We start from the raw sequence: 25,392 nt of genomic DNA, 5'->3' as shown, positions 1-25,392 counted from the left end.
GTAAGTCGTACAAAGATGAAAACTGATGCCTTTTTAAGAGTTCATGTCAGCTTTAACTAAGTAACCAGAAGTCTTTGATGAGACTGTAGCTCTACTGGTCTGTATGTGTAAAAAAGGAAAAGTAGCACTTGGATTTGAAACTTTGCAACAGGCAGCAATAAATAGAATTCTGTATCTTAGTGTAGTCTACTTGTGTGCCAAGTTATATTAAAATCAGACCAAAACTATAGGAGGAGTAGCATTTAAAAATAATTTTTCCAAAAATTCTATTTTTAGTAACCATGGCAACACCGAAATAAAAAACTGATGCAATATTTTATGTATCTTAAAGTAGTAAACTTGTGTGCCAAGTATATTGAAATGAGACCAAAACTGTAGGAGGAGTAGAGTTTTAAAGTAATTTCTCCAAAAATTCTATTTTTAGTAACCATGGCAACATCGTTCATCAAAATCAAAAACCGATGCCTTATTTTATGTATCATAGTGTAGTCTACTTGTGTGCAAAGTAACATTGAAATCAGACCAAAACTGTAGGAGGAGTAGCATTTTGAAAAATTGTTTACAGACAGACATACCGACGGACACCTTATCATCGCATAAGCTCTTCTTGTCTCTGACCAGTAAAAGCTAAAAATAGATGAGGAAAATGATACCTTTGGTCAAGTTTTAATGATCTCCAGCTGTATGTGATTTTTTGAGTTTGCATTAGAAAAAATAAATAACAACATCCTCAGTAGACTTGGAAATTTAGTGCTAATTTAAAAGAAATGTTAAGTCTTAAAACTGTTCAGGCCAAGGCTTTTCAGTAGAATCTTTTATAGATTTTGCAAATATGAACTACATTTTAATGTTGAACATGTCAAGTCTCAAGAATGTTCATATTTTTGAGGAAGGTGGAAATCTGAAATCTGTGATATTTTACACAAAACATAAGGATTTGTTGGTAAAACTAAAAGGTATTTGAGGAAGGCCGATGAGATAGATGTGTATATGCATATGCAATTTATTGGTATCCGCACCTCATTTTGTTTTGCGTGTGCATTTTATGTGTACTTCATAATTTGTTAATTTAAACTATAAATATTTATTTTTTTAATAACAAGAATCTTCTGAAGATATTTAAATGAATATGAAAACAACAAGAGGCCCACGGGCCTTATAGGTCACCTGAGTATCGTGTAACAACTTTCCAACAATTGAATTTGGTTCATGTTTTAAACCAGAGGCCATGAAATTCAGAATTTTGAAAGGGGCACCATTGCTTATCATAATTATAAACTTAGTATGCTTACTCTATTCACTTAATACCCAGAGCCGCCCTTGCAGAAATAAATCCTGAAGGGTCAGGAGAAGTCTGGATATCCTGGGATTTTCCTGAGATATCCTGACATGTCCTGCTCTCCAAAAATTTTGATCCTGACAATTGTCAAATCCTAAGATGTCCTGATATCAGGTTCAGGATTTTCTCAGGAAATGTCAGGACTTCATGTAAACTCTTTACCAGAACAGGATCTTCCCAGGATTTTTCAGGTCTTTCAGAAGAGATCAATTCCTGACACAAAGAAATCTCATGACTTTTGATATTTTCTGGACTAAAACAAACGGAATCAAATAAGACCTGGTATATCTTGAGATCAGGACTGTTCAATTCAAAGTCATAGAATATCCTGAACTCAAGACTCAATATCTCTATGTGGTCCCTTAATTACAATTGCCCATGTGTTAAGTGTTAATTCTTTCTGATGAAAGCATCACAAATGATTGGGGGCCAGGCAGGAGTTTCTGTCATTTATTGACCTTCTAATCTTCATCCCATCAATTTGCAAAGGCTTTCCTCACCTAAACAACCTGTTGTGCCCCCCACAATTACTTAAACTAGGGCAGTATCCAATGAGGAGAGCCAGTCAGAATTTGTGCGCCTTCTCAGACCAGTTCAAAATTTCAATGCAAACTGGAATGTTTGTGAGGAACATGAAGTATTTACACTGAGTAAAGAAGTGAAATATGCTTTGGGAAATACAATATGCCATCACCATATTGAACTAGATGTCAATATAAATTAAAAGTTGATTGTGTCTATGTCCATGAGATGAGGAAATATTGAAGATACGAATGACCTGGATGCAGGGAGAGGAAAATTTCAAAGATTTGTTGGTGGTACTAAAGAATGCTCTGAAAAGGGTAAGTGCATGGGCTTAAATTTGTATGTCCATCCCTCATTTCTGATTACTATGATTATATAGCATAGTATTTTAACCTCTGTGTTAACAGTAAATCAGTACTTAATTTTTAGATATAAATACAGTATGTTATCAGTAAATACAATGCATGTGTAAAATATATGTACATGATTTACATCATGACATGATGTAATTAATGTTTTATAAATAGTTTTTAATATATGATCAAATTTTTTCCTGAACAATTATTGCAGATTCTCTGTAGTTTCTTTTAAGAACTAAATATAAACATGGCCTAATGTACATTATTATAGTACACAGCTCAGTGCAGTATTTTATATATTATTTCTTTCAGTGTAATTTGCTTAATTTAATATTGATGCATATATGATTTTTTTTATTCAAATTTCATGACCAACTGAACTATGAAAAATATTATATCTTTTTTTAGGATTTTGACCATTAATATAAACATTATTGTGATTGTTTTAGAATAATTAAATAAAGTAACTTAATTTACATTACAGGCCTAATAACAGAATGCATCCCAGGAGTCAGTTTTACCACCATTCCTTGCATCATGAAAGACTTTTTAAGTTCCAAAGCGAAAATGATTAAAGAATAATTTGCATAAATAATAATTCTTTTGTCTTTTAAATGTACAGAGAGACATTGTCCATTTGCATTTTGAGAACTTGAACCTGTTTTTGAAAAAAGTGACAAAATCCCAGAGGTCGTTATGACAATAAGGGGATTGTTGATCTCAGGAATATCTCAAGATATCCCAGGATTTTTAAACTACAAAGTCAAACTGAGGCCAGGATTATGACAGGATTGTAATCCCAGGAAATCTCAAGACATCCCAGGATTTTAGTACTACCATGAAACATGTGAAATATTCCTGAAGTCAGGATAATTGTGTCCCAGGAATTCTCTAGACATATCAGGATATTTTGCTTTACCAGGATGTCCTGTGAAATCCTGAGAAATCCTTGTTCCAATACCATCCTGACAATTCCTTAGGTCAGGTACCAGGATAATCTTAAGATTTCCTGGGATTTTTAACCAAGATATCCTGAGAAAATCTCAGGAAATCTTGGGATTTCCTGGTCTATTTTCACAAGGGGACCGTAGAACAGAGTAACAAAGAGAAAATAGACTTCCACTTCAAACCAGTTGTGCATCCCGCCTTAAAGGAACCACTGACCCTGGTGGGGCCACATATTTCAAACTTTTGGAAATTTTATCATAAAATGGTTGATTAATAACTAAACAAGAGGCCCATGGGCCACATCGCTCACCTGAGTACTGTAGCTTGAAAAAAAGCAGAAATCAGTTTATTATTGAAAAGTTTAAACCCAAAAGTGGTTCCAACCAATCCTTAAAGGGGAGAGGGTATGATTTGAACAAACTTGAATCTACACTACATGAGAATGCTTCCATATAAATATGACTAATCATGGCTTTGCCATTCATGAAAAGAAGATTTTTAAAGAATTTTTCAACATATTTCTAAGTAAAACTTGGATTCCATGTTGTGGTCCCACCCTACCCTCAGGGGTTGTGATTTGAAAAAATTTGAATCTACACTAACTAAGGATGCTTCCATATAAATATGACTAATCATGGCTTTGCTATTCTTCAGAGGAAAATTTTTCAAGAATTTCCCTATAAATTTCTATGTAAAACTTTGATCGGCCATTGTAGCCCTGCCCTACCCTGGGGGTCATGATTTGAACAAACTTGAATCTACACTACCTGAGGATGCTTCCATATAAATATGATCATTCATGCCTTTGCTATACTTGAGCATGTTGAGAAGAAGAGTTTTGAAGAATTTCCCTATATATTTCTATGTAAAACTTTGATCGGCCATTGTGGCCCCGCCCTACCCCCTGGGGTCATGATTTGAACAAACTTGAATCTACATTACCTGAGGATGCTTCCATAAAAGTTTCATCTTTCCTGGCACAGTGGTTCTTCAGAAGAAGATTTTTAAAGAATTTTCCTATATATTTCTATGTAAAACTTTGATCGGCCATTGTGGCCCTGCCCTACCCCCGGGGGTCATGATTTGAACAAACTTGAATCTACACTACCTGAGGATGCTTCCATATAAATATGATCATTCATGCCTTTACTATTCTTGAGAAGAAGATTTTTAAAGAATTTCCCTATATATTTCTATGTATAACTTTGATCGGCCATTGTGGCCCCGCCCTACCCCCAGGGGTTATGATTTGAACAAACTTGAATCTACACTACCTGAGGATGCTTCCATATAAGTTCCATCTTTCCTGGCACAGTGGTTCTTGAGAAGAAGATTTTTAAAACATACCACCAAATTTTCACTATTTCCAAATTATCTCCACTTGAATAAGGGCGTGGCCCTTCATTTTTACAAACTTGAATCCCCTTCACCTAAGGATACTTTGTGGCAAGTTTGATTGAAACTGGCCAAGGGGTTCTTGAGAAGAAGATGAAAATGTAAAAAGTTTACAACGCCAACAACAACGACGACGACAGACAACGGACAAATTTTAATCAGAAAAGTTCACTTGAGCCTTCGGCTCAGGTGAGCTAAAAAACACACTGTTTTCGTATTTCTTATTTTCATTAATTTGATTGTTAGGCTATGAAAAACGATTCTATTTAGATTTTAAAGATCGCAGTACGGGCTGATAGTGTTTAATTACCGCTTATATCATGGAGTTTTAAATAAAATACTTCCCTCATTTACATCGTCTGTCTCATTATTTTCTACAAATACGGGTTGTGTATTTCTCTTTTGTAAATAAATACATCACATTACCTTCATACAGCTAATATGAAACCGATTATTGCTTATAAACTACCACGATATTACACAGACTTATTGAATTGAATTGAATATTCCGCTATTTTCTTCCAATATGGCCACAACAGGAAGCCTCGTTTTCAAGGTAATTGGATATCGAACCTGATTGAAATATAATATATTCTAAACAAAGGAAAAATTACTTATATATCGGTGTTAAGCTTGTTTTTATAATTTTATTAATTTTTTCATAACAGTATTCAAAGTCACAGTAATATTTAAAGGAATATTTTAATTATTCAAAATTATTTAATTATTTTTGCTATATTATCTCATGTTTATAGCTTTGACCTCCTTTCAATGTCAAGGCCCAGCCCAACCCCTGGATGTTATGATTTGAACAAATTTGAATCTACTCTATCTAAGATTCTTCCATATTAGTTTCAGCTTTTCTGACTCAGTAGTTCTTGAGAAGAAGATTTTAAAAGGTTTTACCTATATATTTCTATGTAAAAATTTGATTCCCTATTGTGACCCAATATCCTACCCAAAGGGGTCAGGATTTGAACAAATTAGAATTAAGACTAAAAAAAAAAAACTTTCACATAAGTTTCATCCTTTCTGGACCAGTGGTTCTTAAGAAAGAAGAGTTTAAAAGATTTTCCCTATGTATTAATTCCTATATGTTATAATTAAACTATAGCTTTGACTCCTCCCCATAATGGCCCTGCCCTATCCCTGGGTGTCTTGATTTGAACAAACTTGAATCTACACTACCTGAGGATGCTTCCCCATGAGTTTCATCTTTCCTGGCCCAGTGGTTCTGGAGAAGAAGATTTTTAAAGATTTTTCCCATATATTCCTATGTAACACTTTGATCGGCCATTGTGGCCCCACCCTACCCCCGGGGGTCATGATTTGAACAAACTTGAATCTACACTACCTGAGGATGATTCCACATGAGTTTCATCTTTCCTGGCCCAGTGGTTCTGGAGAAGAAGATTTTTAAAAGATGCCATTTATTTTTCATTAATTCATAATTATCTCCCTTTAAAAGAGGGCTTGGCCCTTCATTTGAACAAACTTGAATCCCCTTCACCCAAGGATACTTTGTGGGAAGTTTGGTTGAAATTGGTCCAGTGGTTTTAGAGAAGAAGTCGAAAATGTGAAAAGTTTACAGACAGACAGACAGACAGACGGACAGACAGACGGACGCCGGACAAAATGTGATCAGAAAAGCTCACTTGAGCCTTCGGCTCAGGTGAGCTAAAAACAGATTTCAAAGCATTAATTCATTTTCAATCTATGTACCCCCCTTAACCCCGATACCCCTGACCAGGGAGCATGAAATTCACAATTTTGCTAGATGTACCTTTCTACATCATAAATATATATATTTGGATCACTGGCATAATACCCAGAAGCAAAAGAAAAGACTTTAAAAGAATTAATGTATTTTCACTATATAATCAAAAGAGCCCCCCTTACACCAAATGGCAAAACCCCTGACACAGGGGCCATGAAATTCACAAATTTTGTTGAGGCACTCTTGCTCATAATAACTATATACTAAGTTAGTTTATTTAATACCCAGAAGCAGAGAAAAAGATTTTCAAAGATTTAATGTATTTTCACTATGTAATCAATCCAGCCCCACCTTAACACCAGAACCCCTGACCCTGGGGTCATAAAATTCACAAATTTGGTTGAGGCATTCTTGCTCATTATAACTATGTATTTAGTTAGTTTATTGAATACCCAGGAGCAGAGAAGAAGATTTTCAAAGAATTAATGCATTTTCACTATATAATCAATTGAGCCCAACACTAACACCAGAACCTCTGGCCCTGGGGCCATAAAATTCAAAATTTTGGAATAAGCACTCTTGCTCATCATAACTATGTACTTAGTTAGTTTATTTAATACCCAGGAGCAGAGAAAAAAAAGTTCAAAGAATTAATGCATTTTCACTATATAATCTAAATAGCCCCGCCCTATCACTAGGACCCCTGACCCTGGGGCCATGAATTTCACAATTTTTGGCAGAGGACTCAATGCTCATTACATTCATGCCAACAGTTTGCCTGATCGATGTCCAGGAGTAAAGAAGAAGATTTTTAAAGATTTAATTCATTTTAGTGATTTGGCCCCACCCCTCAGGCCCAGGGGGGCAGGGACCATAAAATTCATAATTTTTGTTACCTTGCACCCATAAATGCTGTATACTAAATTTGGTTGAAATTGGTTCAGTGGTTTCAGAGAAGAAGTTGAAAATGCTCAAATGTGAACACACGACAGACGACGACGGACGAAAACGGATAGCAATAGGTCACCTGAGTGACTCAGGTGACGTAATAAAATCTATTCATATTGGCATAACATAATGGAAAAGAAAAATGTCTTCAAAGAGTCCATGTTTTGTTGATACTTTCATTTATAAAAATAAAAAATAAAATCCGCCCACCCACCCTAATTTTTAAGAAAATTAGGATGAGAATCTAAATTTTAAGTTTATGTGGCCTAATAAAATTCCAATTTCAACAAGAGGCCCAGGGGCCACATCGCTCACCTGAGCAATTTGCTAGGAATAAGCACATATCAGATCCCTACTGAAAGTTTACTGAGTTTGGGGGGAAAGGGGGGGGGGAGAGGGGGCTTACATGAATTTTAACCTCATAGGGGGTCATGGTTTGAACAAACATGAATTTACACTACCTGAGGATGATTCCATAAAAATATCACTAAGCATGGATTTGAAGTTCTTGAAAAGATTTTAAAAGGTTTCTCTATATATTCCTATGTAAAACTTTGATCGTTCATTTTGGCCCCACCCTACCCTCTGGGGTCATGATTTGAAAACTTGAATCTACGCTACCTGAGGATGATTCCACATGAGTTTCATCTTTCCTGGCCTAGTGGTTCTGGAGAAGAAGATTTTAAAAGATTTTTCCTGTAAATTCCTATGCAAAACTTTGATCGTTCATTTTGGCCCCACCCTTGCCCTGGGGGTCATGATTTGAACAAACTTGAATCTACGCTACCTGAGGATGATTCCACATGAGTTTTATCTTTCCTGGCCTAGTGGTTCAGGAGGAGAAGATTTTTAAAGATTTTTCCTATATATTCCTATGTAAAACTTGGGTCGGCCATTTTGACCCCACCCTTGCCCCGGGGGTCATGATTTGAACAAACTTGAATCTACGCTACCTGAGGATGATTCCACATGAGTTTCATCTTTCCTGGCCTAGTGGTTCTGGAGGAGAAGATTTTTAAAGACTTTTCCTATATATTCCTATGTAAAACTTGGGTCGGCCATTTTGACCCCACCCTTGCCCCGGGGGTCATGATTTGAACAAACTTGAATCTACACTACCTGAGGATGATTCCACATGAGTTTCATCTTTCCTGGCCTAGTGGTTCTGAAGGAGAAGATTTTTAAAGATTTTTCCTATATATATTCCTATGTAAAACTTGGGTCGGCCATTTTGGCCCCACCCTTGCCCCGGGGGTCATGATTTGAACAAACTTGAATCTACACTACCTGAGGATGATTCCTTATGAGTTTCATCTTTCCTGGCCTAGTGGTTCTGGAGGAGAAGATTTTTAAAGATTTTTCCTATATATTCCTATGTAAAACTTGGGTCGGCCATTTTGGCCCCATCCTTGCCCCGGGGGTCATGATTTGAACAAACTTGAATCTACACTACCTGAGGATGATTCAACATGAGTTTCATCTTTCCTGGCCTAGTGGTTCTGGAGAAGAAGATGTTTAAAAGATATTTCCTATATATTCCTATGTAAAAATTGGGTCGGCCATTTTGGCCCCACCCTTGCCCCGGGGGTCATGATTTGAACAAACTTGAATCTACACTACCTGAGGATGATTCCACATGAGTTTCATCTTTCCTGGCCCAGTGGTTCTTGAGAAGAAGATTTTTAAAAAATGCCATTTATTTTTAATAAATTCATGATTATCTCCCCTTGGAAAAGGACTTGGCCCTTTATTTGAACAAATTTAAATCCCCTTCACCCAAGGATACTCTGTACCAAGTTTGGTTGAATTTGGCCCTGTGGTTCTTGATAATAAGATGAAAATGTGAAAAGTTTACAACGACGACGACGACGACAACGACGACAACGACGACAACGACGACTACAACGACAGACAACGGACAAATTGTGATCAGAAAAGCTCACTTGAGCCTTTGGCTCAGGTGAGCTAAAAAGGTAGTAGAAAGATGAATAAAGAGTAGCATACCTGGGCCTGCACTATGATTGCTGTTCGAAAATTTTATAACTGCATCCACCTGCTCATCAGTCTCTTTGGGCATCAATTGAATCAAAAGGCCTCTTTCATGAAATCTGTACTCCAAAAAATGTATGTCTGGTCTTGAAATAACATCTACAAAAAATGTATGGTATAAAAATAATTTGGTAATATAAGTGTATTTTTAACAATGAAATACTATTAGTTAACCCTTTTTTCTTTGTAAAACTTCCCTATTGTTACTCTGCCTACCCCTAGGGGTCATGATTTGAACAATTTAGATTCTACACTACCCCAGGATGTCTCTATGTAAGTTTAAATTTTCTGGCCCAGTGGTTCTTGAAAAGAAGACTTTTAAAGTTTTTTTCTGGATATTTCTTAAAAAGATTAGTATTAAAAAGATTGAGGGACAATTTGTAAATCATCTATTCTTCTATTTTCAATAATCCAGAAGTGAAAAAAGTATTAGATTACATGATCAGTACATACTGGTTCCTGCTTACAAAGCACGAAAGTTAATGCTTGATCAAGCCTTATTATTTTTTTAAAAACGCAGAATTTGACCAATTTTTAGTTTCATTTGTTCAGTATAGAACACTAAAAAAAGATTCATGAAGTTTCGCATGAATCTGAAATTTCATGGCCCAGTGGTTCTTCTTCAGAAGATTTTTTTAAAATGCCATTAATTTTCAATAATTCATAATTATCTCCCCTTTAAAGAAGGCTTCAGGCCCTTCATTTGAACGAACTTGAATCCCCGTTACCCAAGGATACTTTGTAGCAAGTTTGGGTAAAATTTACCAAGTGGTTCTTGAGAAGATGAAAATGTGAAAAGTTAACGACAACAACGATGACAAAGACAACAACAGACGACGGACAAATTTTGATCAGAAAAGCTCACTTGAGCCTTCGGCTCAGGTGAGCTAAAAAGTGTTATCTCTCTCCAAGTAAACGATGAAAACTTTTTGTTTTTGTATAATTTTGTATCTTTGACAACTTTATTATATGTGAAAATGAGAAAAATTTAGATATAGGGTGCATATAAAAATAACTAATTTATCCTAAAAATTTAAGAAAAGTATAGAAAATTTGGATTAGCCAATATCCATTTTAGTTATACTATTTATGTCAATTGAGTAATATCATCTTATAGATCCTATACAGGAGTATGCAATTAGCATCGCCCGACGCCCAGTGTAGCATAATATTTTGATACTAGAATATATTGACCGGGGTTCAATATATCGCATAATATTTTGAACCCGGGTTCACTTTTTCGATGCGATATATTGAACCCCCTTTTAAAATATTGAACCCCTACCTTTTTCATTGAAGAGGGAGGGGTTCAAAATATTATGGCCATAAAATATTGAGTCCCTTTGCCAACTTACTTTTAAAGGGAGGGGGGTTCAAAATATTATGGCCATACAATATTGAGTCCCCCTGCCCCTTTATTTTACAGGGTGGGGGGTTCAAAATATTATGGCCATAAAATATTGACCCCCCCCCCTGCCCTTTTAAGTTAAGAGGGAGGGGGGTTCAAAATATTATGGCCATAATATATTGAGTCCCCCTGCCCTTTTACTTTTACAGGGAGGGGGTTCAAAATATTATGGCCATAAAATATTGAGTCCCCCTGCCCTTTTATTTTACAGGGAGGGGGGTTCAAAATATTATGGCCATAAAATATTGAGTCCCCCTGCCCTTTTATTTTACAGGGAGGGGGGTTCAAAATATTATGGCCATAAAATATTGAGTCCTCCCCTGCCCTTTTACTTTACAGGGAGGGGGATTCAAAATATTATGGTCATAAAATATTGAGGCCCCTTGTCCTTTTAAGTTAAGAGGGAGGGGGGTTCAAAATATTATGGCCATAAAATATTGTGTCCCTAGCCCATTTTAGTTAAGAGGGAGGGGGGTTCAAAATGTTATGGCCTTAAAATATTGAGTCCCCCTGCCCTTTTATTTTACAGGGAGGGGGTCCAAAATATTATGGTCATAAAATATTGAGACCCCTTGTCCTTTTAAGTTAAGAGGGAGGGGGGGGGGTCAAAATATTATGGCCATAAAATATTGTGTCCCTAGCCCATTTTAGTTAAGAGGGAGGGGGGTTCAAAATGTTATGGCCTTAAAATATTGAGTCCCCCTGCCCTTTTATTTTACAGGGAGGGGGTCCAAAATATTATGGCCATAAAATATTGAACCCCCCCTGCCCTTTTATTTTACATGGAGGGGGTTCAAAATATCATGGCCATAAAATATTGAACCCCCATGTCCTTTTAAGTTAAGAGGGAGGGGGTTCAAAATATTATGGCCATAAAATATTGAGTCCCCCTGCCCTTTTATTTTACATTGAGGGGATTCAAAATATTATGGCCATAAAATATTGAGGCCCCTGTCCTTTTAATTTATGGGGGAGGGGGATACCTTTCTTATTCAATAGCATATTGCTCCTTAAATTTTCCTTTAATGTCGTATTGTAAATTACATTTACATACAATTTAAACAAAAATGAACTAGAAAACTGACCAGTCAGCAAGGGCCCCGCCATGGGATAGAATTATAGGGCTGCAGCTTACGGAATGATTAAAAAATATATGATGAAGAAGCAACTATATTCTTAAAATTTCAAGATAATACCTGAATATCCAAAAGGCTGTAAATAATATCCTTGTATTTACATAAGGCAGTAAAGAACAACTCATTATACAAAATGCCAGCCATTAATGAATGCAAATATCATGAAGGATTGACCTTAACTTAAAAACAAACAGCAGTTGCAGACAAAGGTTTTCTTTTATCTGAAAGTGACAGCTAAAGATAAGCCTTCTAAATTTTCTACAGCAGGCTAGATAATTAATCCCAAAGAATAAATTGTACTTCTCTCTCATCATTTTCTTTTAAATTTACAATTATAAGAAATATTTCATTAATGATAGAATGAGGTTACCTTAAAAATTTATCTTCTTAATCTTATATCTTCTTAAATCTATTTCTTGTTTTTAGAATTCAATGAAATCAGAACTCATTGTACAGGATATTTTAACAAAAATAAAGTACACGTATAAACCTTCATTATACTTAAATCCACATTTCAGGGTGTTCAAAGCATTCCAAATTGACTTAACTTCAAAACAAAGAAGACGGTACGGTTTGAGCTTTATTGTGCCCTAAAAATTTAATGTTATTAAAAAGATATGAAATTGGCTTTAACAATAGTTGAGTAGATGAATATGATAAATCATTAAAGAATATGGCATGAAGAAGAGCCTTTCTTGAAATATGACGTCATTAATTTGGTACATTTTCAAGTTTAATGCAGAATGACTCATTTCTGTGCTAATTTTCCTTTAGAAAATAATGTCTGCCACCGTCGCCCGCTTTGAATTTCGGATTTATTGTGCAAACAGCTATGAAAAATCACATATCTAAAAATCTTTCCGGGCGACGGTGGCAGAGTATGTTTTCTAAAAGAAAATTCCACTGAAAATTGAGGTCTTCTGCAACTTTTTAAGAAAATACGGGAAAATGCACAAGTTAATGACGTCACAATTGGCATTTAGGAGGTCATATGAGAAAAAACCAATTGTGTATTCTCACTGCAGAGAATTACTATTGTTCAGAAAACAAGAATTTTAATTTCTTATATCACTTTCATATTTTAGAAAAATATAGGGCTTTATTTGTATTGAAACTGTACCTTCTTCTTTCATTTGCAGGCAGAGGTGGTAATTCATCTCAATGTGACAGATAAAGATAATGCTTTGGATTTTCTTCAGGAGGAAAGTTAATTAATCCCAAGAGACTAATTGCAGTATTCAGTTTACAATGGGGAACATCTTTAGCAGTTATCTCTCTTTGCCAATGCATTCTTATATAAAGTTAAGGAATCTACCCCACCACCCCTGCTCCAAACCAGAGGACATAGAGAAACAAACCTAGCATCAAAATATGTCTTTTTGCCTACTGCACTACCATACCAAATTTGAACTTAATTGGACAACCATAAAAAAAGTTATTAGGAAAAAACAGAAAATTTGTGGACAGAAGAATGACAGACAGACGGACAGAGTGATTACTATAGGGCACCCGCAAATTCTTGCGGGGCCCTAATAAATACCTTATGGGCTTCAATGAAAAACACAGAAATAAATGTATCTGTATTTTCTATCAGACATCATGATACATGTGTATATTTATAGTTATTTGATGTAGAATATTGTGGGTTTAATAGTAAAAAAAAACAATTTTTTTTTATTTCCTAGGTAACTATTGTACACTTCAATATTATGATTATATTATCCTATCCTCAATTCTTTTAAGATTTTTTGCATGAATGTGGACGAAAAAATAAGTTTTATTATAAAGATACCCTACTCTCAAGTAGTGGAAGTGTGTAAGTGGGAGAAGGGTTTTAGATTATTTGCAGGCATATTATATCATCACTCCCTTTTCAAAACAGTTCAATAGGGTGACTGAAGATTTGATGACCATTATATTTTGAACCCCCCTCCCTGTGAAATTCAATGGACAGGGGACTCAATATTTTATGGCCATAATATCTTGAACCCCCCTCCTTCTTAACATAAAAGGACAGGGGGACTCAATATTTTATGGCCATAATATTTTGAACCACCTCCCTCATAAATTAAATGGGAAGGGGGACTCAATATTTTATGGCCATAATATTTTGAACCCCCCTCTGTAAAATAAGAAGGACAGGGGGACTCGATCAATATTTCATGGCCATAATATTTTGAACCCCCCTCCTTCATAAATTAAAAGGGAAGGGGGACTCAATATTTTATGGCCATAATATTTTGAACCCCGGGTTCAATATTTTATAGGGGGGTTCAATATTCAAATTGAACCCGGGTTCAAAATATCACGGGGTTCAATATATTATATGACACCGGGGCTACCATTTTTTGGGTTCGGGCGAGTGATTTTCTGCAAGGAGGTAGCCCGTCGGGCTAGTAAAAATTATAACTACACACAATACATGAAAAGCACAACCGATATTTTCACTGGTTTTTTGCTATTAAATTCCCAACCAGTGAATATTTTCCAGACAATATGCTCCAACTGTCAATAAATCTCAATAATCTTTCTGTTTTGCAGTACTACCTGACTTATTTACTTCCAAAAACGATCGTTTTTTTCTTAATCCGAATTTCCTCTATTCCTTCGCTTATGGTAAATACATGCAGATATCTCATTAAAATATTTACAATCACTCAATCAACTGAAAAATAAGTGTTTTGTGACTCACATAAAATATATTTCTAGTGTATTTAATGATCTAACATGAAAACAAAATAAATTTAATTTCATTATAAATGAGCTGCTGCTAGTGCAATGTTTAGAAGAAGGGAAGATGATTTATTTAAATTCATTTTAATTTTCTTTCATAAAAATTTATACATGATTTATTTTAATAGTGAGAATTATACATTAAATTTAAAGAGAATTACCTCAGTACCCTGACTTTTTCAACAATTAATTTCATTTTATTTAAATTTTTGCCCATATATTTGGGCTAGTAACTTTAAAGCTGCTACTAGCCCATGGGCTAGTAAATGATTTTTCTAATTGCACACCCCTGCTATATATATATGTATGAAATACCAGAAGGGATCGCGCGATTGGCAACAGGAATTTTTATTCTAATTGTCCAGGTAAAAGGTAATGACCTTGACATGACCTTGCCTCTAATATTAAACAGTCAAATTTAATCTCAGTGATACTGTCACTTAGCGATACAGCAAAACTCGTTTAGTACGAACACGGATATTGCGAATTTACGGATATAGAGAAGTCATCTTGGAGCCCCAGCTATATAAATTAATAATTTTTTTATACGGTTATAACGAATTACGGATATAGTGAAGTAATTTCACAGGTCCCAGTAACTTCGTTATAACCGAGTTTTACTGTATTGTCCTCTTCATTCTGAGAAAATTTCATTAATTTTTAAATACAAGAAAATTTGAGAAAATCCTACCTTAAAAATGGTATACCTTTAATGCAAAAATTTTCCTGAAATACCATTACGGAAGTTAAATCTTTAAGAGAGACAACAGTTTTTCTGTAATTCATTTTATTTCGAAAATGACCTGACTCGCTATTAAATCAAGGATATAAGGTTCCGTGGTCACTTTCAGATAAGTTTCAGCTCTTTTTGAAATCTGCATTCTGTTCGTGAAATTTTAAAACAAGAGGCTCATGGGCCACATGGCTCACCTGAGAGGCTTGGACCATGATGTTCTTTACCAGATTTCCCCCTTGTAATACCTACTGTGACCCCATCCTACCCCATGGGTCATAATTAGGACAATTTAAAATCTACATTATCCCAGTATGCTTCCACATAAATTTTTATGTAAAACTTTGATTCCCTATTGTGGCCCCCCTACCCCGGGGGTCATGATTTGAACAATTTAGAATCTACACTACCCAAGGATGCTTCCATGGCCCTGTGATTCTGGAGAAAAAGATTTTCAAAGATTTTTCCTATATATTTCTATGTACCCCCCCCCCTGGGGGGGGGTCATGATTTGAACAATTTAGAATCTGCAATTCCCTAGGATGCTTCCACATAAGTTTCAGCTTTTTTGGCCCTGTGGTTCTTGAGAAGAAGATTTTTTCCTATATATTTCTATGTAAAACTTTGATTCCCTATTGCGGCCCCGCCCTACACACGGGCGTCATGATTTAAACAATTTAGAATCTACACTACCCAACTATGCTTCCACATAAGTTTCAGCTTTTCTGGCCCTGTGGTTCTAGAGAAGAAGATTTTTAAAGATTTTCCTACATATTTCTAAGTAAAACTTTGATTCCTTATTGCATCCCCGCCCTGCCCCCAGAGGTCATCATTTGAAAAATTTAGAATCTACACTACCCCAGGATGCTTCCACACAAGTTTCAACTTTTCTGGCCCTGTGGTTCTTGAGAGGAAGATTTTTTAATGACCCGACCCTTTTTTTGTCTTTTCTTGATTATCTCCCCTTGTGAGGGGACTTGGCCCTTCATTTTAACAATTTAATTTTTACTTCACCTAAGGATGCTTTGTTTCAAGTTTAGTCAAAATCTGCCCAGTGAACTTCTTGAGAAGAAGTAGAAAATGTGATAAAGTTACAGATGGACAGACAGACAGACGGACAGCTAGACAGCCGGACGGACGATGGACAAAATGTGATCTGAAAAGCCTTTGGCTCAGGTGAGCTAAAAATGGTTACCAAAGCAATATGATTAAAATACGCAGAGAGCACTTTGTGCTATGTAGAGATCTGTATTTTAATCAGATTGTTACCGAAGTTAATCAATTTTTAGCAACATGCAATGATTTTGCATGAAAGAGATCCATGCATTTCTTTGCAAGAAGTGGTTTGATTTCATTTTATGTAGGATAAAAAACTTTTGGTAACATTCATCACAATCTGTTTGGGACTCTTCTAGGGCTGAGAATTCCATCTTAAATAAAATTGTAAATAAATGAAGCGACATGAAGATTTGCAATTGAATTTGTTTTTCAACATTACATTATATTCTTATGGAAACTTGAACTGCATACATATAGGTAAATATTTACAAAATCATGTGTGTATGTTGAGACTTACAGTTGAAAACGATCATAAAATTTATAGTCAAGATATTAGAGTGGTATATTTGTAAGCGACATAGAAAACCTTAATTGGTCATGTTTTTTTAGAATGACTGATAATTAAACTAGCTGTGACCAAAGTAACCATCAAATCTCAACCAGTGACCAGAAAACCAATAGCGACCCATGAGTTAATTATAAAACGATACTTGATTATCTCCTCTTATTAAGGGGGCTTCACCCTTTATTTTATAAAATTTGGAATTTTCTTTACCGATGGATAGTGGCACAGTGGTTCTTGAGAAGAAGATTTTTAAAACATACCATCAAATTTTCACTATTTCTCAATTATCTCCCCTTGAATAAGGGCATGGCCCTTTATTTGAACAAACTTGAATTCCCTTCACCAAAGGATACTTTGTGCCAAGTTTGGTTGAAATTAGCCCACCTGGTTCTTGAGAAGAAGTTGAAAATGTGAAAAGTTAAAGACGGACAGATAATAGTAAACAAGAGGCCCAAAGGCCTTGAATCGCTCTTCTGATAAATTGTAGAATCTATCACTTCTATTTTAAGTTATTATTCCAACTCTATTAGCATAATAAGACCCAAAATGCATCAACTGACAAAGTTTGATAATATATACCCTGTTAAGACTGAAGGTATTATAATATAATTATAAAATACCAAAGAAGGTCACAGTGACCTACCTTTTAATTGAAATTTTCTGAGGACTCAGGATACATTAATTGACAAAGACTGATGATTCTAAGTAAATAAGTACCTGAGATATTCAAAAGTAGGTCACCATGACCTACTTTTTGGTCGCCATTATCTGAAAACCCAAGATGCCTCAACTGACAAAGTTTGATGATTCTTAGCCAATAAGTGCCTGAGATACTTAAATATATAGCCATAAAATGTCAAAAGTAGGTCACTGTGACCTACTTTTTGGTCGACAATCTCCGAAAACCCAAGATGCATCAACTGACAAAGTTTGATGATTCTAGGTCAATATATAAGTACTAGAGATACTTAATTATAGCCACAAAATGTCAAAAGTAGGTCACTATGACCTACTTTTTGATCGACATTCTCCGAAAACCCAAAATGCAGGTCATTGTGACCTACATTTTGGTCGACATTTTTTAAAGAGCCAAGATGCATCTACTGATTAAGTTTGATGATCGTAGGTCTGAAGGTAATCAAAATATGCATTTTAAACAATTTGAAAACAAACGCCAGCAAAATTCAAATAGTAGGTCACAGTGACCTACTTTTTCATAAATATCTTTTAAGGTTCCAAAATGCAGAAACTTACAAGATTTGATGATTCTAAACCTCCCAGTGTCTGAAATAATGGGATTAAATGTTTTAGAAAAGATTAACCATAAAATTCAAATAATAGATCAAGGTGACCTACTTTAAGTTGACATTGTTCAAGGACCCAAGATGCATCAACTGACAAAGTTTGATGATCATAGGCCTTAAAGTGTCCGAAATATGCCTTCAAATCAATTTGAAAACAAATGCCCTCAAAAGTTAAAAAGTAGGTCATCGTGACCTACTTTTGAGTAAACATGATGTGAAGTCCTAAGATGCATTAACTTACAAGATTTGATGATCCTAGTCCTTATAGTAAGCAAAATATACATGTTTTTATTAATTGTAAATTTAGGTCAACTTTGAAGTGACCTTGAGACCACACCCTTTGCCCCAGGGTAATTCCCCGTGCAAATTTTAATCTTCAACATATCCTGATCCTTGTATGTAAGTTTGGTGAAAATCTGCCTGGTGGTTCTGGAGAAGATTTTTTAGCAACCAGTACTTTTGGTTTTGTTTTCCTGATCATCTCCCCTTGTTTAAGGGTCCCAACCCTTATTTTAGTATAAATGGTAGCCCTTGGGCCAAGGATACCCTAGCTGTGACAAATTTGGCACTGATTGGCCAAGGGGTTCTTGAGTTATGGCCCATTTTCTAAAAAGTTTACGCACACCGCACAAATGGCCATAGCATTAGCTCTTTGAGCCTTTGGCTCAGAAGAGCCAATAACAATTGATTAGAAAAGCTGACGCTAAGCTTTCAACTCAGATGAGCAAAGAAGTGTGATCAAAGTAAAAACGAAAAAATTTGGATGCAGTCACAATGCTCTCATTATAATTTAAGGATTTCCATCCCTAATGGGACTAAAATTCTCTACCCTTAAACATGTGTCAAGTACGTAATACTCTGATATTATATTAAAGCAGTTTATATTTGAAAAGGATTGCCCGTGAGAAAGTTTCAAAAATTTCATTAATTAAGCAGTAGTTAATTAAAAAAGATTGCATTGAAGTCTATGGGAAAAAGCGTTTTTTCAGAATAAAAATTCAAATAATTTGAATGTCCATAAATCCTGCGGTGGAAAGATACATTGAATTAATTAGAAATAGAATGACTATTGAAACAGCTTTTTTACCGGCTAAAATTTTTTTAATTGATTTTTTTTATTAATTAAAATTATGGGAGATAACTCTTACCAAAATTCTAGGTCATAAATTAGGACACATCCCACTATACATACTAATAGTAACAAGAGATGTTTGTAAAACACTTATGCCCCCCTCCCCCCAAATAGGAATTTTTCCAAGTCCAAGGGGCAAAACTCAGCCAAAAATGGCACGATTGTACCCAAAACAGAACTTGACCTAGATATTCATCTGATAAATCTGTATACTAAATTTCATCTCAGCATGTGCAATGGTTGTGAAGAAATGAACGGAATCTGCAAATAATTGGAATTTTTTTTATGGGGCATAACTCAGTCAAAAATGGTGCAATCATACCTTAAACAGAAGTTGACCTAGATATTAATGTGATACATCTGTATACAAAATTTCATTTCAGTATGTGCAACGGTTGCATAGAAAATGAGCGGAAACTGCAAATAATTGAAATTTTTCTAAGTCCAAGGGGCATAACTCAGTGAAAAATGGAGCGATTGTACCCAAAACAGAACTTGACCTAGATATTCATCTGATAAATCTGTATGCTAAATTTCATCTCAGTATGTGCAACGGTTGCAATGAAAATGAACGGAAACTGCAAATAATTGGAATTTTCCTAAGTCCAAGGGGTATAACTCTGTCAAAAATGGCGCGAACGTACCCAAACCAGAACTTGACCTAGAAATTCATGTGATATATCTGTATACAAAATTTCATTTCAGTATGTGCAACGGTTGTGAAGAAAATGAACAGAAACTAAGTGGACCGACAGACCGACCGACAGACAGCAGCAAAGCAATATGCCCTCCCTTCTTCGAAGAGGGGCATAATAAATGGGAAGTATGTCTATAAACTGAGTATTCAATGCCTTCACATCTGTTAAGTGTTCAATTTCGTTGAATTTGTTCCTATTAGGGATTGAATACCTTAAAGAGCCTGTTAAGATTGTGATAAAAATATCTTGAACAGTTTCTGGAAAGTATAATGCAATCTGTCAAGAGGATAAGGCATATACTTTTGCACTGGCCATATTCAGAGCACAAAAAAAATGGTCGAAGATAAATATAATATCAAAATGGAATTCTGCTTTCAATAAAATATCTAAGGCCAAAAAAAATAATAGTCTTGTTTCCTGCTACCAGCCAGAAAAAAATAGGGTAGGTAGGTAGGAAAATTATTTTATTTTTTAATTTTATTTTATTTTTTCCAATGGTATTTTTTTGGATATGAACTACTACAAAACCAAATTGAACATGTCATAGCTTAGATAGCTAAGGTCAATATCATCTTTCAAAATGAAATTCCATGTCTTTGGATGCACAACTCAAGTGGAATTTTATGAAAGTCCATATTTTAAACATATATTTCATGAAATACAACTTGAGAATATATAAATTTTTTCACTTTTGAAACATGAAATTTCTAAAATTTTGAATTTTTTCCCCAAAAGCTAAAAAAAACATTAGGGTCGATGCAAAAAAATAGGGTAGGTCGGGTAGCAGGAAACAAGACTATTTTTTATTTTGGCCTAATTGCATGTACCTTCAATCTTAGTGGCTGATGTATGTAGTTCACTGTCAAGCACATTCGTAAATGACTGAAATACAAAATGAACATGATTAACTAGAAGTACTGTGAGTAAGCTTAAAATTTACACCCCAAGGTTCAATATTTTAAGTTGCTCAAATACAATTTTCTAAAGGGGACATTGGACATGCCAAAAGGACCTTGAACAAATATATTTTAAAATTCTCTGGTCATAAGTTCTTTGATTTAAATATGGGCAATTAATGTTTATCAATGAATTTTAGACAATCTGTGAATGAACTACAAGACTTTTAGCTTACATGTATATTAGCATTTTTATTGTCGAGTATATACCAAGTACCGTAGAACCTTTTTCTTTACCTTAATGCATTCTTTTTCTGAATCATGAAGAACTATATGCACAGTCTTGATGCAGGTGTTTGGAAACTGTTTTCCATAATCATTCACAGCTTTTAACATTGTTTGTGCAACATGGATGAATGGATATCCCAAATTTCCTGTCCCAAGAGCTGGAAATGCTATTGATGTGAATTTATGTTTCTCTGTAGCTGAAAGGCATCTCCTCACAACACTTGACAAAATCTGTTGTTTTAAGAGAAAAATGTAAGACTGAAATACAATTACTTTGACCGAATATAAAAAGAGATACCACAAAATACAGGATGCCTTTATGACTGATAACATATTTTCTCATAAAATAAATTGATAAATGAATTATCAATCATATTGATAAAACAAGAGGCCCAGGGGCCACATCGCTCACCTGAGCAATTGGCTAGGAAAAAGCACATATCAGATCAGAACTGAAAGTTAACTGAGGGGGGGGGGGGAGGGGGCTTGAATTTAACCCCCCAGGGGCTCATGATTTGAACAAAATAGTATCTACACTACCTGAGGATGATTCCCTAAAAATTTCACTAAGCATAGCTTTGAAGTACAGTGGACCTTCAGATATCCGGACGCCAGATATCCGGATGCTTCAGTATCCGGACGATTTTTCATTGGAACGAAATTTTTAAATGTTATTCTGTCTTGTTTAACTGGTGATTCAGATATCCGGATGCTTCACATATCCGGACAAATTGACTGGGAACCAAAGCGTCCGGATAAATGAGGGTCCACTGTACTTGAAAAGAAGATTTTAAAAGGTTTCCCTATATATTCCTATGTAAAACTTTTATCGGCCATTTGGACCCACCCTACGCGCGGGGTTCATGATTTGAACAAACTTTAATCTACACTACATGAGGATGATTCCACATGAGTTTCATCTTTCCTGGCCCAGTGGTTCTTGAGAAGAAGATTTTTAAGGATTTTTCCTATATATTCCTATGTTAAAATTTGATCGATCATTTCCGCCCCACCCTACCCCCAGGGTTCATGATTTGAACAAACTTGAATCAACACTATCTGAGGATGATTCCACATGAGTTTCATCTTTCCTGGCCCAGTGGTTCTTGAGAAGAAGATTTTTCCTATATATTCCTATGTTAAAATTTAATCGACCATTTCGGCCCCACCCTACCCCCGGGGGTCATGATTTGAACAAACTTGAATCTACACTACCTGGGGATGATTCCACAGGAGTTTAATCTTTCCTGTCTCAATGGTTCTTCAGAATAAGATTTTTCCTATATATTCCTATGTAAAACTTTGATTGGCCATTTTGGCCCCACCCTACCCGAAGGGGGTTATGATTTGAACAAACTTAAATCAACACTACCTGAGGATGATTCCACATGAGTTTCATCTTTCCTGGCCAAGTCATGAAGTGGTTCTTGAGAAGATTTTTAAAGATTTTTCCTATATATTCCTATGCTAAAATTTGATCGACCATTTCCGCCCCACCCTACCTCCGGGGGTCATGATTTGAAGAAACTTGAATCTACACTACCTGAGGATGATTCCAAATGAGTTTCATCTATCCTGGCCCTGTGGTTCTTGAGGAGAAGATTTTTAAAGATTTTTCCTATATATTCCTATGTAAAACTTTGATCGGCCATTTTGGCCCCACCCTACCCTCGGGGGTCATGATTTGAACAAACTTGAATCAACACTACCTGAGGATGATTCCACATGACTTTCATCTATCCTGGCCCAGTGTTTATTGAGAAGAAGATTTTTAAAGGTTTTCCTATACAGTGGACCCTCATTTATCCGGACGCTTTGGTTCCCAGTCAATTTGTCCGGATATGTGAAGCGTCCGGATACCCGAATCACCAGTTAAACAAGACAAAATAACATTTCAAAATTCTGTTCCGATGAAAAATCGTCCGCATACTGAAGCATCCGGATATCTGGCGTCTGGATATCTGAAGGTCCACTGTATATTCCTATGTAAAACTTTGATCGGCCATTTTGGCCCCACCCTATCCCCGGGGGTCATGATTTGAACAAACTTGAATTTACACTACCTGAGGATGATTCCACATGAGTTTCATCTTTCCTGGCACTGTGGTTATTGAGAAGAAGATTTTTAAAGATTTTTCCTATATATTCCTATGTAAAACTTTGATCTGCCATTTTGGCCCCACCCTACCCCCGGGGGTCATGATTTGAACAAATTTGAATCTGCACTACCGGAGGATGATTCCACATGAGTTTCATCTTTCCTGGCCCAGTGGTTTTTGAGAAAAATTTTTAAAATTGCCATTAATTTTTCTCCAATTCATAATCATCTCCCCTTGGAAAAGGGCGTGGCCCTTCATTTGAACAAACCTGAATCCCATTCACCTAAGGATACTTTATTGCAAGTTTGGTTGAAATTGGCCCAGTGGTTCTTAAGAAGAAGATGAAAATGTGAAAAGTTTACAACGACAACAACGACGACAACAACGACAACAACGGACAAATTGTGATCAGAAAAGCTCACTTGAGCCTTTGGCTCAGGTGAGCTAAAAAAAAAGCAATGCCTTTTATACTAATGATCTTTTGGACCTTGAAAAATTATCAATTTAAACCAGAGGTCTCTGTCGAGAATGTAACTTTACTGTACGTTTTTGTATTATAAAAGTATAAGAAAGGCAGAGAAAAGAAGCAGTTGGACTTGATACTCTGCAACAGCACAAATACAGTAATATATATTTATTGACTGAGTTTGAGGGCAACATGCATTTTGTCGAACCCAAGAACCAAACTGTCTGTCTGAGGTCATTAGGCCGAAGGCAGACAGTCTGGTTCGAGGGTCGACAAAACACATTTTGCCCAAAAACAGTCAATAAATGTTTTGTTATACCTTTCATTTTATTTTTTTTCACATACATGTATTTTGTACTGTCTTTTGTAATGTAACATCAGGTCCATCACTTACGAACACCAACGGATGAAAATGATATTAAGCTTCGCCCATTCTGTGAAGTAAGCGTTACTCGAATATGCGTTGACATCCCTACCGAAAAGGTTCCAAATGACATACTAAATTGCATTCATTCTTTCAATATAAAACTTGGATTATAAATAGTGGCTCTGCCTTACCCCCGTGGATAATGTTTTGAAAAATTTATAATCTGAACTACCCCAGGATGCTTTTACATTGGTTTCAGCTTTCCTCGGCCAGTGGTTCTTGAAAAGAAGATTTTTAATGACCCCACCTTATATTTGTCTTTTCTTGAAAATCTCCCCTTGTGAAGGACTTATGGTCCTTCACTGTATCAATTCAAATTGTCCTTCACCCAAGGATGCTTTGTACCAAGTTTGGTTAAAATTGGCCAAGTGGTTTCTTAGAAAAAGTTGAAAATGTGAAAAGTTTATGAACAGACAGGCAGCTAGACAGATGGATGGCGGACAAAATATGATCAGAAAAGCTCACTTGAGCCTTCAGCTTAGGTGAGCTAAAAAGTCATCACAAGTAATTTTTTTAATGTTTTGATTTTAAAAGTTTACCTTCAAACAAAGGTTTCCAGTTGACATCCAGTTGTCAAATAAAACACAGTGAATAATTTTCATGCATTTAAGTTTTCCGGCAGAGCTGACAGCAATATCTCCAATGCCTATGCCATCCTTATACTCATCTGCACATTCATTCTGTATTCCCTGGCCACCGTGAACCAAAATAAGAGATGAAACAAATCCCTTCTTTAGTTCTAATGAAGGATTTGTAGAATTGACTATAACATCAACCTGCCAAAAATTAATATGCACTTTATCATAAAAAAGAATGTTACCTATAGATCATGTTTAATACCAAATTACATATATATAATAATGTGTTCATATTTGAACCAATATGCCATAGACATACCCCACACACAAAGACACTAAAAGTTGGAGATAACATTTGTTTTCTCTCAGCTTGTAACAATTAACTTGTAAAGCTAAAACATGCATTTAATGTGTCATTCATTTATTTTCAACTTACATTATCTGACTAATTTAATTTCATTAGTGCTAATATCAATAAGAGAAGCATGCCTGGAAATAATGAATGAAGTTTGTCAGGGATTACAAATGCGCAAAGAACTGACACAGGATAGCAATAGTGTACAAATGAGTTAATAAATGAAAAGTATTAT

General features: G+C 35.5%; 1 protein-coding gene across 7 annotated transcripts in view; it reads right to left on the bottom strand.

Annotated features, from left to right (window-relative positions):
* The window catches only part of LOC134253316 (uncharacterized), a 158,436-nt gene that overhangs the window by 120,689 nt on the left and 12,355 nt on the right, over positions 1-25,392 (bottom strand). For all 7 annotated transcript variants that reach the window (XR_009989102.1, XR_009989103.1, XM_062735846.1 and 4 more), the window contains exons 4-7: positions 24,764-25,000; positions 21,242-21,463; positions 20,876-20,930; positions 9,236-9,379 (exon numbers count right to left, since the gene is read on the bottom strand). Coding sequence is in view for 5 of the 7 variants with exons in the window: in XM_062735846.1 (XP_062591830.1) it covers positions 9,236-9,379; positions 20,876-20,930; positions 21,242-21,463; positions 24,764-25,000 (658 nt within the window). In the remaining 2 variants the exon portion in view is untranslated. The remainder of the gene's footprint in view (positions 1-9,235; positions 9,380-20,875; positions 20,931-21,241; positions 21,464-24,763; positions 25,001-25,392) is intronic.

Source organism: Saccostrea cucullata, unplaced genomic scaffold (genome assembly GCF_032062105.1).
Source record: "Saccostrea cucullata isolate Sc308-1 unplaced genomic scaffold, CSIRO_AGI_Scuc_v1 ctg176, whole genome shotgun sequence".
Classification (NCBI taxonomy): Eukaryota; Metazoa; Mollusca; class Bivalvia; order Ostreida; family Ostreidae; genus Saccostrea; species Saccostrea cuccullata.
Note: the sequence above shows the minus strand (reverse complement) of the source record. Positions and strands in the feature narration are given on the sequence as shown.